This window comes from Cnephaeus nilssonii (genome assembly GCF_951640355.1).
Source record: "Cnephaeus nilssonii genome assembly, chromosome: 16".
Classification (NCBI taxonomy): domain Eukaryota; kingdom Metazoa; phylum Chordata; class Mammalia; order Chiroptera; family Vespertilionidae; genus Cnephaeus; species Cnephaeus nilssonii.
In genome coordinates this window covers 60,546,582-60,560,880 of record NC_137087.1, presented here as the reverse complement: position 1 = coordinate 60,560,880, position 14,299 = coordinate 60,546,582, and the positions used below count along the sequence as shown (strand labels likewise).

Sequence of the window (14,299 nt, the reverse complement as noted above, 5' to 3'; positions counted from 1 at the left end):
TGAGAGAGTCATGGATCGGCTGCCTCCTGCATGCCCCCCACCGGGGATGGAGCCCGCACCCCGGGCCTGTGCCCAGACCGGGAATCGAACCGTGACCTCCTGGTTCCTGGGTCGACGCTCAACCACAGAGCCACGTGGCCGGCGCACTTGTGCCTTTTGGACTTAGACACAGACCATTCGTGGACCGGAGCCGCATAAACATCCGGGCCCCCCACATCCCGCCCCGTCCCCGCTGTCCAGGATCTTGTGGGATTCTTCCCCTGGCGTGGTTTCAGTGACGGCGTCCCCTCCCCCGACCCCAGGCCCCCGGAGGTGGCGCCGGGCGGGTGTTCCTGCCGGAGTGACGCCCCCACGTGCGAGGCCTCCTCCTCAGCGGCCGGCCTCCCACCAAGCGCAACACCCGTGTCCAGACTCCGATGCTGCCCTCGGGGGGCGTCCGGGGGAGGGCTGGCCCTTGCCCAGCAGCCCGTCTGGCACGTGCTTGCCTATCCGCCGGGACAGCGGCACCACCGGCTGGCAGGCCGCCCGTCCGCCCGTGCGCCCAGAGAAGGCGTTACACGGAGCCTCTGAGCAGAGAGGCTGGTGGTGCTGGGCACGCGGCTCAGAGGCAGGTGGGAGGTAGCGCAGCGAGGGCGGGCGGGGAGCAGAGACACGGAGGTGGGGCTTTCACAGACACACAGCGCACCCCCCCCTCCCCGCCCCTGCAACGGTCCATGTCGACATCCAGGGGTTTGAGTTTGTTACCACAGCATAACTGAGCCCAGGCGGCTGCCGACGTGGCCAGTTGGATGTCTGTGAACGCACTTTTCCACAAACGCCACTGGCATCTCTCAGGTCCTGTGGCTTCCAGTCTGATTTTATTCAGATGCTTAGAAACTCGGGGGTGGATACTGGTTTTACCAAATGTCTTTTTAGCATCTCTGGTAACCATACTACGGCATATTTTCCTACAATCTATCCATTTGGTGACTTGGACTACTAGATTTAAAAATGTTTTTATTGATTTTAGATGCTTCAGAGAGGAAGGAAGAGAGAGAGAGAGAGAGAGGGAAATATTGATGTGAGAGAGAAACATTGACTGGTTGCCTCCCACATGCACCCTGACCGGGGATTGAACCCACAACCTGGGTCTGTGCCCCGCCCGGGAATGGAGCCTGCCACCCTTTGGTGTGTGGGATGACACTCTTGACGACGGAGTCAGCCGGCCAGGCACGGATGACTGGGTTTTAGCTATTGAACCATCCTTGTACTGCTGAGGTCATCTTGCCGGGTTGGCGTGGACTCTGGATTCTATCTGCTCACATGCTGAGTGCGTCTGCTTTTTATCTTTTTCCTCGACGAGATTAGGTAGTACTTTATCTCGTGTTTTAATTTTCCCAAAGAAACCACCCACGGCTTTTTAATAGTTTTTTTCCTAATTATACTTAAAAAATAATTTTATTGATTTCAGAGAAGAAGGGAGGAGATGGAAACTTCAATGATGAGAGAGAATCAATGATCGGCTGCCTCCTGCACACCCTACAGTGGGGATCCAGCCCACAACCCGGGCATTTGCCCTGACCGGGAATCAAACCGTGACCTCCTGGTTCATAGATGGACACTCAACTGCTGAGCCACACCAGCCAGGCTAATTTATATTTTTTATTTTTACAAATTTTTGCCTTCTACGCCCCCCCCCGCCCCCCGATTTATTTATTTATTTGGTTCCTTTTGTAACTTTTTAGGGTGGATATTTCCTTTTTCTCTTTCTTGTTTATTAACATGTGGATTTAGGATTATGGATCCCCCCTCAGCACTCAGCTACTTGTATTCCCATAGGGAGTTTCCTCAACTCTCCCCAAGAAAAGATCCTTTTGAAACACTCGTCTCTGGGCCGCATCTCAGACTGCCCAAACGGAAGTCCCCGGGGAGGGGACACGGCAGTGGGTCTCACGGAGCGTCCAGTGAGTCCTCGCAGCTCGGGAGTGAGAGGCGGCCACGGAGCCCGCTGCCTCCGGGGTCGCACTGGTGCTTCCTGGGTAACCTACAGTTCGTCCTCCGTTTGTCACATTTCTACGGCAGAGGACGGCTTCTCTACTTTCGGTGCATTATACGCGAGAATCTGTCTGCAGTACTTGGAATTTGAGTTTACTTAGTGACATTAATGTACAAAATTATATTTCTATATATGTTTTCTACAGCCCCCTTTGAAAGGTCTGTTTGAAGTATTCCATTTGCTATATGTCAATTTTATCTACGCTATTAACCACATTGGAGGGCTTCTAAACAGTTCCTTTTCCCTACCTGCATTGTGCTGGGTGATAAAAACATAAAGACCTCGTCACCATTCTGTATATCTGTTTTTCTCTCCATCTGCTTCGGTTCTTTAAGAAGATAGATCAGTTTGTTTTTAACAACTGTAACTAGATTTCCATTATGCTTAGCTTTTCATTCTGGGTAAGTCTCGTGGAAATGGTTCCGTTCTGCCTGCCTGCCTGCCTTCCGGATCTCTCTCTCCTGTAAGTAAGATGAGCGGGAAGAGGTCTATGTTGAGAGGTGACGCGTGTGCCGGTCAGAAAAGCGCTCCCGGCTCCCCTCCTCCTCCCCCTCCCACCCGCGCCCAGTGTGTGTGGGAACCATCTTCAGGCTCGTCCTGTCACGTGACCAGCTCATGGGGTGGCAGTGCGCCCCCCGCCCCCCCATTCCTTCTTTCCTTGTTGATGAGCTGTTCCCGAATGCCCTTCTGCACCACAGGTGAGGGAGGACGCGGACACGGTTCTCTACGTGAGCCCCCCCCCATTCGGGGGCGTTCTCAGTGACGAAGAGACACAGCCTGGAGTTCACCGGAATACTGTTTATTGGCTATAATGTTCCTAACAATGGCCTTCCCTACAGAGACAGCAGCCGCGGCCCTGGAGGACCCGCCAGGGGGAATGTGGGCAAAAGGAATGGCCGGGAGCACCCACAGGCCGAGAGGGCAGATGAGCAAACCGAGCCCCGCGGGGGACGAGCTGAGAGCCAGGGCAGGTCCGGGGCGCTGGACGCACCGTGTGCTTCCCCCCACGCCCACGCCCACGCGTGCTCCCCGCAGCCTCCCGGGCCCAGCTCTGCCTCTCCCTGTCCTGCGTGGACGCCGAGGGGCACGTGTTTTCTGATTGGACACGTTTTTCAATCACGGTCCCGCTCAAGTGCCTGCTTACCGGCCACGAACACAGGCGGCCTTCCACGTCTTTGCAAACTAAAACGATCACGGACACGTGTTCCTTGGTCTGGGTTGAAAATGTGCGACCCCGAGGACTGAGCGTTTATTCTGCGGGAGGGGGCCGCACGGAGGCCGCGGGTGCGGGTTTTGAAGACGAAGCGGAGAATCAGTGCGTGTTCGGCCGGAGGATGGAGCCGCGCCCACCCCGAACTTGGCCCGTGAGTTCCGCGTTCCGGCCATCACCGCCCGGCGTGGCACATCACGTCAATTTCACACGCGTGTCTCCTGGCTTTTCTCACCAGAAACGGGCTCTGAAGGCAGGACCAGAAGCTGCCACTGCTGTCCCCACGCAAAGGGGCCCTCTTCACGGGAGGTGCGTGGGGCGGCCCCGCCTCACGGGCCTTCTTAGCCCCTCCCTGGGGTCACTGGGACAGGGTGGAAAGAAACAGGTGCCCCCGGGAACTGGGGAGGGGGCGGAGGGTGCTGCACAGACACCCTGACCTTGGGGGGCTGCTGCCCCTTCTGATGGGAATGAGTCTGCAGGCAGAGGTCACCTATAGGCAGAGGTCACCTGCAGGCAGAGGTCACGGGGGGGGGGGAGGGTGTCTGTGGGAGGGATTCTGCCACGCCCAAGGCTGACGGGGTAGCTGATGGGTAGCCCCGTGCACAGCCCCGGAGAAGGCTGGGCTTCGGGGTCCAGGGGGGACAGCCCCCTGCTGCTGTGTTGGCCGCAAGTGGCTCTGAACACGGCGGATGTCAGCGGGGGGAGAGACCTCGGCCCCGGGCTTGGTCTGAGAAAGGACCGTGTGCGGGTGACGAGCAAAGGCGAGCAGGCGTGGTAGCCGTGGTGCCTGAGCCCAGAGGCGTTTAGGGGCTCGCTCAGGAGTCCCGGGGGTAACACAGCCGGGGCCTGCCCTGCGACGCGGGAAGGAGAAGAGGTGGTCGCTGCCACGCTGCCCACTAGGCATCCCAGCTGTGCAGAAGCCACGGTTGAGGGTCACACTGGGCATCGCGTGGGCACCGGGAGACTCCGGGGAGGGCTGGCGTGTGGGTGCCTGGGTCACTGGGGCGTGGCTGGGTGGTTTTGGTAGCAGGGAGACAGGACCCCCCCAAGTCAGCCTGGGCTCCCCGACCACCCCGGGGAGTGTTCAAGGAAGATGAGCCTCAGGAGAAGACGGCAGAGAGGGGGTGCGGCGGGGGGCGGGGGGGTGCCCGCTGCCCGGGCCGCGCCTGTCGGCCTCAGTGGCTCAGCTGCTCGGGAACATCAGGGGGCGGGGCAGGGAGGCATCGGCACCAGGAGACCCAGTCGGGGTCAGCGTGCCTCTCGGGACGCGCCATGTGGGGCGTCGCTCTGCACAGCGGAGGGTCCCTCCTGGAGCGAAGGCTGCGGGGAGAGGGACCCCCGAGGCCGGGGGAGGCGTTGTGCTCATGGAGCTGAGCGTGTTGCTCCCGTGGTGTCTGTGATGTCGCCCACGTGTGAGCCGGGCCGTGCACACGGAGGGGACGCGCATGTGGACGACGGGAGGCGTTGGGCGTTGCTCCTCGCGGTTGCTACACGCCTGCGTCCCTGTGCTGGGAAAGAAACTTCCGGAAACACCTCGGGAGATAAACAACGGGACGCTGGGAGGCTGGCCGCACCTGCCGGGAAGGGGGCCACGTGACGGACAGCGGGGCGGTGGTGCGACGCGGGCAGGGAGGGGGCAGGGAGGGGGCAGCCGCGGTCCAGGCCCAGCGCGGCCTCGTGAACGCGGACCAGTGCCGGCACTCGGCCCGCAGAGCGCCACGGCGTGAGGCGTGGCGGCGTGGAAACAGCGTTGGCGTTTGTTCCCGTCGTCGGTGAGGATGTAAGAGGAGGGAGGGATAGAGCCCCCCACAGGCTCCTTTCCTCCGGGGAGTCAGATGGGAGTTACTGCTGAATACGCTTCGTATTTGCACATTAACGATACCCATTGCATCTCGGAAGTCCTGCTCCTTTAATGCTATCACGCGGCAGGCAGGGGGTGCTGGCTAGTGCTGCAGGGGTGAGGCTGTGTCGAGGCTGCAGGCGCCCGGGGCCGGCGATGACGCGGGGACGACTGCAGCGTCAGCCGCCTTTACGGCCAGGCCCCGTTCTCTGAAGCGGCCCAGGAGCTGGAGCGAAGGAAGGAACACGCTCAGTCCACCTCCTCTTCCTCCCGCAGGAGGAGGGGCTCCGTGCCCCCTCCCCGCGGAGGACTGGGGCGTCTACAGACACACACCCACACACGCACCCTAAAACGTCTGTAAACTTCTCCGTGTCCGTTTTGGCCTTCATACAGGTCCCGAGTGTAACAGCGATCACAGTGATCCTGTGTCTGCTCGTCGGCAGTAACACCGTCTGCCACGGCGCTGCGTTTCTAGGGAGTTAGTCCTCGTGTCACAGATCCACGCTGGGGAGCTGGCGGTGTGCGTGCGTGCGTGTGTGTGACGTGGCCTCACTACCCACGGTCCTGAGTACTGTGTTGCCTAGATACGGAGGGGGCTCGGGGGAGCTCGATGCAGCCTCGTTCCCGGGAGGCAGACCGGGGTTCTTGGTCCGCTCCGTCTCTGCTTCAGGCACTGACAACGGCTACTGTGACCCCCCCCCCTAGGGCCGTGGTCGGCAAACCGCGGCTCGCGAGCCACGTGCGGCTCGTTGGCCCCTTGAGTGTGGCTCTTCCACAAAATACCACGGCCTGGGCGAGTCTATTTTGAAGAAGTGGCGTTAGAAGAAGTTTAAGTTTAAAAAATTTGGCTCTCCAAAGAAATGTCCATCGTTGTCCTGTTGATATTTGGCTCTGCTGACTAATGAGTTTGCAGACCACTGGCCTAGGGGACAGCGTGGCACGCAGCACGTGGCATTGTACCTCGCCTGCCATCGGACACAGTGTCCGCAGGACGTCCTTGTGCAAATGGCCCCGCAGGCAGACAGCTGAAGAGGAAGAGGCTGAGGGATGGCTCATGACCGTGAGGATGGAGACGTTACTCCCCGTCACGTTCTGTGATGCTCAACAGGTAGTTGCAAGTGTTTGACAGACGCAGACTTTATGCCCAAAACATCTGTTCAACATTTCTGCAGCCAAGCCCGGACGACAGGACGCCTCCAAAGAACTTTCTAGTAACTTACGGTTCTTCCTCCGATGGATGCTAACAAGGACAGCGGACTCCGCCGGCACGGCGAACACAGCATGGCGTTTGGGTGCGGTTTTTGCAAGCGTAGGGCTCCCTTCTGCCTGATGGTTAAGAAGCTGAACCTCGTGACAGCGAGCTGTTTCTGTCTATGGCAAGCATGTCAAACTCGATGCCTGCGGGCCGCATGCCTCGTTCATTTGGCCCGTGTTAGCCTTTGAGTTTGACACGCGTGGTCTATGGGGTTGATTGGCTGGATCTGGTCACTGGTCACATCTGAACATAGTTACGGCCCCACAGGAAGCCCCGTCCGTCTGTCCACACACGGAATCCCTGTGTGCGATTCCAGGGGAGGAGACGAGGTGGGGATTGGCTTAGCTCCAGACGGCGCGGGGGGAGGGCGCAGGGGCTCGGGGCGCTTTCTTGAGAATCACCGCAGCCAGGCCTCAGGAAGGTGCGAGGGCGGCAGCCGGGGAGAGCGCTTTCCCGCCTGCTCTCCACAGATGCTCACGGCCGCTGAGCTTCAGGCCACATCTCAGCCCCCGTGGGGCCACGCCTTACCCCTCCTCTCAGACACCCAGGTTCTCCCCAGGGTCCTGACCAGCACCCAGATCCTCCCGCTACCCTGGGCCTTTGATGGGAGCCTTTCAGCTGTGCCAGGGCCCCGGGAGCCCCCCTTCGGGCTTGCAGGGGCCGGGTACCCGGGGGCCTCTGGAGCCCTGACCACAGCCCGGCCAGCTGGGGAAAGTCCCGTCCCGTCCACCAGGCGTGGCCGTCCAGGTTCACCAAACTGTGAGGAGCCAGGAGAACGCGGCGACGGGGACACCACGGCGTCCGCATAAATTAATAACTTAGAGTACCTGAGCGCAGCACCGAGCACCGGCCACGTCCGCAGACCGCGCTCTCCGCCCGAAGCCCGGGGCTGGTGCGGGCTCCCTGGGGCTGGTGCGGGGCTCCCCGGGGCTGGTGCGGGGTCCCCAGGGCTGGTGCAGGGTCCCCCGGAGCCGAAGGGCAGCGCAGACTGTCTCCGTGGGCAGTGCAGGCTGCTCACTGGGAGGGGGCGGTGTGGGCGGGCCGGGGCGCGGGGGGTGGGCGCCTGGGAGCCGGTCTGGTGGAGAGAGGAGGAGGAGAATGTCGGTACCAGCGGCGGGTTGGACACCTCCTCGCCGAGTTCCTGGGTGTGTAACTCTGGAAACCCCGTGCGGCTGGCCCCGCCACGGTACCCGCCCTGCGTGAGCGAGGCCAGGACGGCGCCCTCGTCCTCGGGACGGTGTGCGGTGACCCCGGCTGCGGGACGTCTCTAAGGTGAGTCCCCAGAGGCTCCCCCTGAGCCAGGGGGCCCCACCGCAGCTGGGTTAGCCTCACTCCTCATCGTCCCCTCGCTCACCTGACCCCCCTACTTCTCAGGACCCCGGGCTGGCAGAGCCCCCGAGGGTTGGGGGGGTGTGTGTCCAGCCCTCACAACATCCCGTCTCCTGGGGGGACGTGGCCTGTCTTACCAGCCGCAGCTCTGGTCTCTGTCTAGTCTCCTGGGTGCCTGGGGCCCTGGCCATGGCGACACGGACACACGGTGACCACATGCTCACCCGCCTTCTGGGGTTTTCCTGGCTGCCCACCCCCCCCCCCCCCCCGCCTGTGGGAGTGCAGGGAGCATGGCCTAGCCCCCACCCCCTCCCCGTCCTGGAAGTCAGGGCCTGATGTCGCAGCCCACACAGCGTGGCGGGGAGAGAGCAGGCACGTCTCACACCAACCTGAGGGGTGCCAGGCGGAGCCCCAACTCCGGGCCCGGGGCGCTGGCGGCGGCGTGGGCGAGCCGGGCCGTCTTGCTCAGAGGCACTGCGGGCAGGGGCTTCTGTGGGGCGCTGGGCTTCTGGGTCCCCTGCAAACGACCACAAGTCGGGGTATGACCCCCGCGCTGTGAGCGGTCACGGACACCGGCGCCCCTGGAGGGTGGGGCGCGGAGACCGTGTGTCACCAGGAGGCGCAGGTCTTGGCCCCCCGCACTCTCTCCGAGGGCCACCTCGCACCTGCAGGGGCGGCAGGGCTGCCCTTGGCTACCCTCGCCCTGGTTTTCTCCAGCATCGGAGTCCCCACAGCATCCCAGTCCCCACAGCATCCCAGTCCCCACAGCATCCCAGTCCCCCACAGCATCCCAGTCCCCACAGCATCCCAGTCCCCACAGCATTCCAGTCCCCACAGCATCCCAGTCCCCCACAGCATCCCAGTCCCCACAGCATCCCAGTCCCCCACAGCATCCCAGTCCCCACAGCATCCCAGTCCCCCACAGCATCCCAGTCCCCACAGCATCCCAGTCCCCACAGCATCCCAGTCCCCACAGCATCCCAGTCCCCCACAGCATCCCAGTCCCCACAGCATCCCAGTCCCCCACAGCATCCCAGTCCCCACAGCATCCCAGTCCCCCACAGCATCCCAGTCCCCCACAGCATCCCCGGGTCACACACCCAGATAAGCGGCTGCCACGCCTGTGGCCTCGGCCTGGGCCTCGGGGCACGGGTGATGCCGTGTGTCTGGGCAGGGCTCCCGGGGGTGTAACGCGCCTGCGTCTTCCCTCCCAGGTCGTCAAGACCAGGAGGAGGAGTTGGCGGGACCCTTTCTAAACACCACGTCCACCTCCCGTTCCCGTGTGGATGCCTTCGCTCACGAGGACGGCGTCGCCCCGGGGCGGTCCCTGCGCCAGAGGCTGGTCCTGGAGTTGGGGAGGTGCTCAGGTTCCCCCTGAATCTCAGCCCAGGCCTCACACTCGCCGGAAGGTGAGCCAGGAAGGACCAGCCGGCCAGCTCCGGGCCAGGAACCCCGGCAGTAAACGCAGCTCCGCATCCCACACGGGGCAGCACCCACGGGCGCGGTACAGCGGGCAGCGTCAGCGTGGGCGTGTGCCCGTGACACGGGAGGACGCGGACGGCTAACCACTGCGCAGTGCGGCCAGCTTGGTCCAGGGGACGGACGAGGACCGAAAGGTAAAGCAGGCTCCCCGCGTGCCGGAGAGGGAGCGCCACGGGGACCACATGGCAGACATCTGGTTCATCACGGGACACGGAGGTGACCAGGCGGCCATGCGTCTGGGTGGCCTGGGCCCTCCAGGAGGGTTATGGCTCTTCAGTCATCGATCACTCGCTGATGTGTCCCGGGTTAGGGGCAGGTCACACGGCCACCAGCGTGACAGAAGCCCAAACCGCCGAGACCCTGACTGCGAGCTCGGACTTCCAACCTGGGGGTCAGCGGGGCACCACCCACTCCCCCCGCCGCGCCCGCTGGTCCTCACAGAGGCCCGGGGACCCCGCCGCTGCCCGCAGGCCTGACGGGGCGGAGGGGCCTGGGGTCAGTGGAGGCTGAGACCCCTCGCGTCTCGGATGCCAGCATGGGGGTGCGGCCCGGAAGCACCTGCCCTGGAGGGGGGCAGGGTCTCCACACCCTGGAGGCACTGCTTTCCGTGCCGCCTCCGCCAAGCCTCACCCCGGGCCGGTCCAGCCTGGCCACAGGGGTCCCCGCAAGGCGGGAGGAGTCACCCCGGGCCAGGATGCTCCGCTCAATACACAGTCCTTTAGACCCATTTTCCTTTGAAACAGGAAAAGGACTTCAGAGCCCCATTCCCTCCCTCTCCACCGTCCAGCTCCCGCAGAAAACCCGAGGCCCGCGGCTGGAGACAGAGCGTCTGTCCCGTCTCTCCCCATCCCGCCACGTCCCAGCGGGAGCCGCGTGTCTCCGGTTTTATAGGTTTGCAAACAGCTTCCTAAACGCAAGTACAGCCCTTTGCCCCGACCGCCAGCAAGAAGAATGCTCAGCTGTTATCACTTCTGCATGAGAAGCGAGAGGCCTGCGTCCTGCGTGTCCGGAGGGACCGCCACAGGGAGGGGCTTTCACAGGAGATGCAGAGGCTCCGCCGTGGTGGCCGGGGGCTCTGGCGGGCTCAGGGCAGCGTAAGCCCCGCCCCTTCTCCCCACGCAGCCCCCTCTGGCCCCGGGGGACCCACACGTGGGGCGAACACCGAGGGCTCCTGGCTCTCAGAGAAAAGCCTCAGTTCTCCGTGTTGTTTGCTCAGAAAAAGGGGTCTCGGCAGGTCTGCTCTCTCAGCAGAGCGCGTACGCCTCGCCGCACGAGGTCCCTGCCCTCTCTCCCCACCTGGAAACAGCGAGGAACAGGCGTGAAGAGGAGGGACACTGAGCGCCCCAGCAGATGCAGGCCGTGCTGCAGGCGCACGCACTCTAAGTACAGACTCCGATGGGCTAACTCTGAAAAGAAGGAAACATCAACTGAGATATTACAGATGTATGTGCATGCAGTGTTGGGGGCTCCCTGTACATGCGAAAGGGACGCAGTGGCCAGCACTCGGGCGAGGAGAGACCAGGAGGGCTGCTGGCTGTGCTCCCCCACCCCCCGCAGAACACGGAGGGGGCCCTCCACCCTGATTGGAACGGGAGGGGGGCAAGCTGATAACAGGATGGGTCAGGGGTGACCAAGCGGCCCTGCAGACCGCCCAGCATCTGTGCCAGCCCGGAGCCGGGGAGGGGGCCTGGCATAGTCCCTGAGAGCAGGGAAGGCCAGCCCCCCCCCCCACCTCAAAGCCCTCTGCCCCGTGTCCCCTGTGAGGCGGCCACCTGGAGCTGGTCCCCAGCACTGGGCAGGCCCCTCCCCTCCCTTAAACACAACCACAGAAAGGAAAAGAAAGGAACCCGGATGCACAAGGCGAGCTAAGAACCCCCCTGAGAACATGTGTGGCCGAGAACACGGAAAGGGAGCCGGCACAAGTCAGGAGGAAAGGGAAGAAGAATAAAACAGGGATGAAAACCAAGACCGGGATAAAACGGCCGGGCGAGGCCACGGGTCCTGCCGGAAAGAGGTCGGGGGTGGGCGGTCAAGGACCCACAAGCACAAAAGGGTACAGCACACGCACAAGTGGCATCACGTGAGGGTCTGAGCGAACAGTAAAGCCGGGAGAGAGACTCCGGTTCCACCTGCGGAGTCAGACCCAGGGCTGGCCGCTCAGGCCAGCCTCTCAGTGAGGGGAGCCTGAGCTACAGGCGTTTGCTCGGCGGTGAGGCACAGCCTCGTGGAGCCACTGGGCTCCGGATCCAGCACCGTGAGCATCACCAGACCCGACAAGTCACTGCCGAGAAGCAGACACGCCACCAGCTCCTGCTTCCTCCGGGGCAGAGAGGAGTGTGAGCCGTTAATCCCACGCCCAGCCGGCCCTGGGAACATAAAGCACCGGCCGAGTGGCCTTCCCACGGCCTCCTGGGAGGAAGTCCAACCGCCGGGCCGGGCGGGCCAGCCAGGGAAGGAGGGAGAGGTGGCCGGCAGGTGACCGCGAGCCTTGGGTCCTCTCAGTGTGGGCCCTCGGCAAACAGAACCGCGGGAACCAGGCTACGCAACACAATGCAACTGCGATAAACCAGTCACGTGGGCCGACGCAGCGTCTCTCTGGAACCGCTAGAACTGGGGGACAAAGGACACTCAATTGTTTCTTAAAAGCATCTCCGGCCGGCGTATCGGTGAGAGGAGCATCCAGAGAGGCGGGAGCGGCTGAGCTGCAGGCATGTCCCAACGAGGGGCACCTGGGCTTGGGTTTCGATACCCTTTTCGGCGCGGGAAGCGGGAGTCCAAGGTCCACCCCGGCCCGGCAATAGGCGACCTTTGCCTTCCCGACCTCTCCCGTGACGCCGGGCACTGTGAGGCCAGGCCTCAGGCGGGAACGTGCGGAAGTGCACAGCGCTGTCCAGCCCAGAGCCGGCAGGAGGGAGCCCAGGTGCTGGGCAGAGCCAGGCGGGAAAGTAAAGCGCAGACTGCAAACAGCCCCGAGGACCGGAAGCTGAAACCACTCCACCTGGCGGCTCCTGAGCCCCGAGCCGTGGGATGGGGGCCAGGCGGCTCCCGGTCAGATGCAGGCCTGGCGAGTGCGGTCCTCGTCTCCTCCCCCAACTGCACGAACGGCCTGTTTGGGCTCATGCTTCAGACTTCCCTAAATCCTCTCCAACAAGCAGCACCTGGCCGTGGCGTGCCCGGTACGCCGCTCAGTGGCCCAGGCCCGGCACTAGGGGCCGCTGGCCTCGGTTGCAGCTTAGCCTCTCCCAGGCACCTCCAGGCCCGGCACCGCGGCGACCATCTGCGGATCACTGCGGCTCACACCGGGCGCCCTGGGCAGGGCACAGGCAGCAGCTCACCGTGCCTGCACCTCCCAGAGGCCTCAGAACCAGCCCTCCCAGAGGCAGCCTCAGACCCACTAGAACAGCACCCAGCCGATTCACAAGGGCACCCTAAAACAGAGCCCTCAGCAGGCACCGGAGCCCCGCACAGACACTCCTGCCCGGCGGCTCCTGCATCGGGGTCCAGCCAGTCCTTACCACTGTGGGGCAGGCAGACAGACCTGAGCAGAACAGGGACGAGGGCAGGTACAGAAGGTCTTCAGGACGGCGAGCCCTGGGTGCTAGCAAGGGGCAATCCCCTGTAGGTGGTACCTGGCCCCCAGGGTGGCCTTTCCTCCCCTATTGTACCCCGGACCCCTGACCTTTCCTCCAGAGAGAACTCAGGCCTCAGCTGTAGTTCAGCTCCAGGCCCAGATGGGCCACAAAACCAGCCACGGCGGAGGTCAGGACCAGCTGCATGGAATAATGACCCCTGACCCGGCTGCCAATCAATCAGGGGGACCCGGACCCTGAGAGGCCACACCTGGGAAGCTGCGGAATGTTCCATTGAGATCTTCCCCTGGGGCCTCCCGACCACCCCCCTTAAAGCCCTCAGGACCGGGACCCAGTGCCCTCCCTCCCGGAGCAGGGCCACGCCTCCCCTTTCCCTCCCACGTTACCATCAGCTTCCTCACCCCCGAGCCCCGAGGGCCTTCCCTACCTCTGTAACTTGTTCCTCAGCCTGTTTCTCCGAGGAATGACTTCCACCTCCGTGATAAACACATGTTCTCTTACTGTGAGTCTTGGCTCTCAATTCTCTCCTCGCCAGGAGTCAGGTGCAGGGAGGCTACTGAACCCAGGTCCGGGCTGACCCCATGGGTCAGACACCTGCTGCCATTCCCCCCCCCCCCCCCCCACCCTGCAGCACTCCCACAGCCACATCAAATTGACAACTTAGAACCACCCGCACCCAGACCCCCTGCCGTCTAGGAGAACCAAGTCCTACCACTCAGGATATAGAGCAGCAGCACGTCGAGCCTGGCAGGAGGGGCAGAGGCTCAGGATGCCCCCCCCCCATGGCAGGTAAAAACCCAGAGGGCTATCTCGGAGGTGGAGGTCCCCCCTGAGGAACAAGGGGTCCCAGCCCCACACCTGGCCCCTCAGCCCAGGGTTCCAATGCTGAGAAAAGAAGTCCTTATAACTTGGCTGTAAAAACCAGCAGCATTGAGGCTAAGGGAGACAGAGGCTGCCGGAGTTCCAGGCAGTTCCTTTTAAAGGGCCAGCACATAGACTTACTCAGACTCAGTCCCTCTGAGCTCCAGTGCGATGGTAGTAGCTCAAAAGGTGCCAGGAAGATATGAGGAGGAAATGAATGATCTGGATGAGGGTGAGGGTTGGGGGGGGGGGGGGGGGGAAGGCAGCTTTCTCCCAGACAGAAATGCTGGCCGAGGCCCCTGTTTCTTTGCTGAGCCCTCCCCGCTCAGAGGCGGCAGGATATGTGAGTCTCCACCAACCTGGCCCACACTGCTCACCCCGCCCTGCAAACCCCGGAGACCCGGCCCCGCAGACACGGCGATGCTGAGGATGACTCAAGTGGTCGTGGAGAAAAGCAAAGTAGGATTCCCACTCATGTCATGCACGGGGGTAAACAGCGATGGAGCAAGCACTTCAATGTGAAAAGCCGTGAACGTGTAGGAACGGACACGTTTGCCACGCTGGTGGGCAGGCCTTTCTAAACACGGGCATCAGCCACGGCGAGGAGAAGGAGAAGGAAGAAGAGACAGATCTCCGACCTGCGACAGGTGCTCCCCGCACAGGAAGGGAAATGCGGACACCGTCCTGTGCCCCGCCT

The 14,299-nt window shown here is 62.9% G+C and overlaps 1 protein-coding gene across 2 annotated transcripts in view; it reads right to left on the bottom strand.

The window, feature by feature from the left end:
* Nucleotides 1–2,818: 2,818 nt before the first annotated feature.
* Nucleotides 2,819–14,299, bottom strand: part of ADAM12 (ADAM metallopeptidase domain 12) — a 176,348-nt gene continuing 164,867 nt past the window's right edge. The window contains exons 22-24 of one of the 2 annotated variants that reach the window (XR_013814711.1): nt 8,059–8,186; nt 5,431–7,415; nt 2,819–5,311 (exon numbers count right to left, since the gene is read on the bottom strand). Coding sequence is in view for 1 of the 2 variants with exons in the window: in XM_079793191.1 (XP_079649317.1) it covers nt 7,355–7,415; nt 8,059–8,186 (189 nt within the window). In the remaining variant the exon portion in view is untranslated. Of the gene's footprint in view, nt 7,416–8,058; nt 8,187–14,299 lie in introns of both variants that reach the window. The other variant, XM_079793191.1, reaches the window with a different exon arrangement.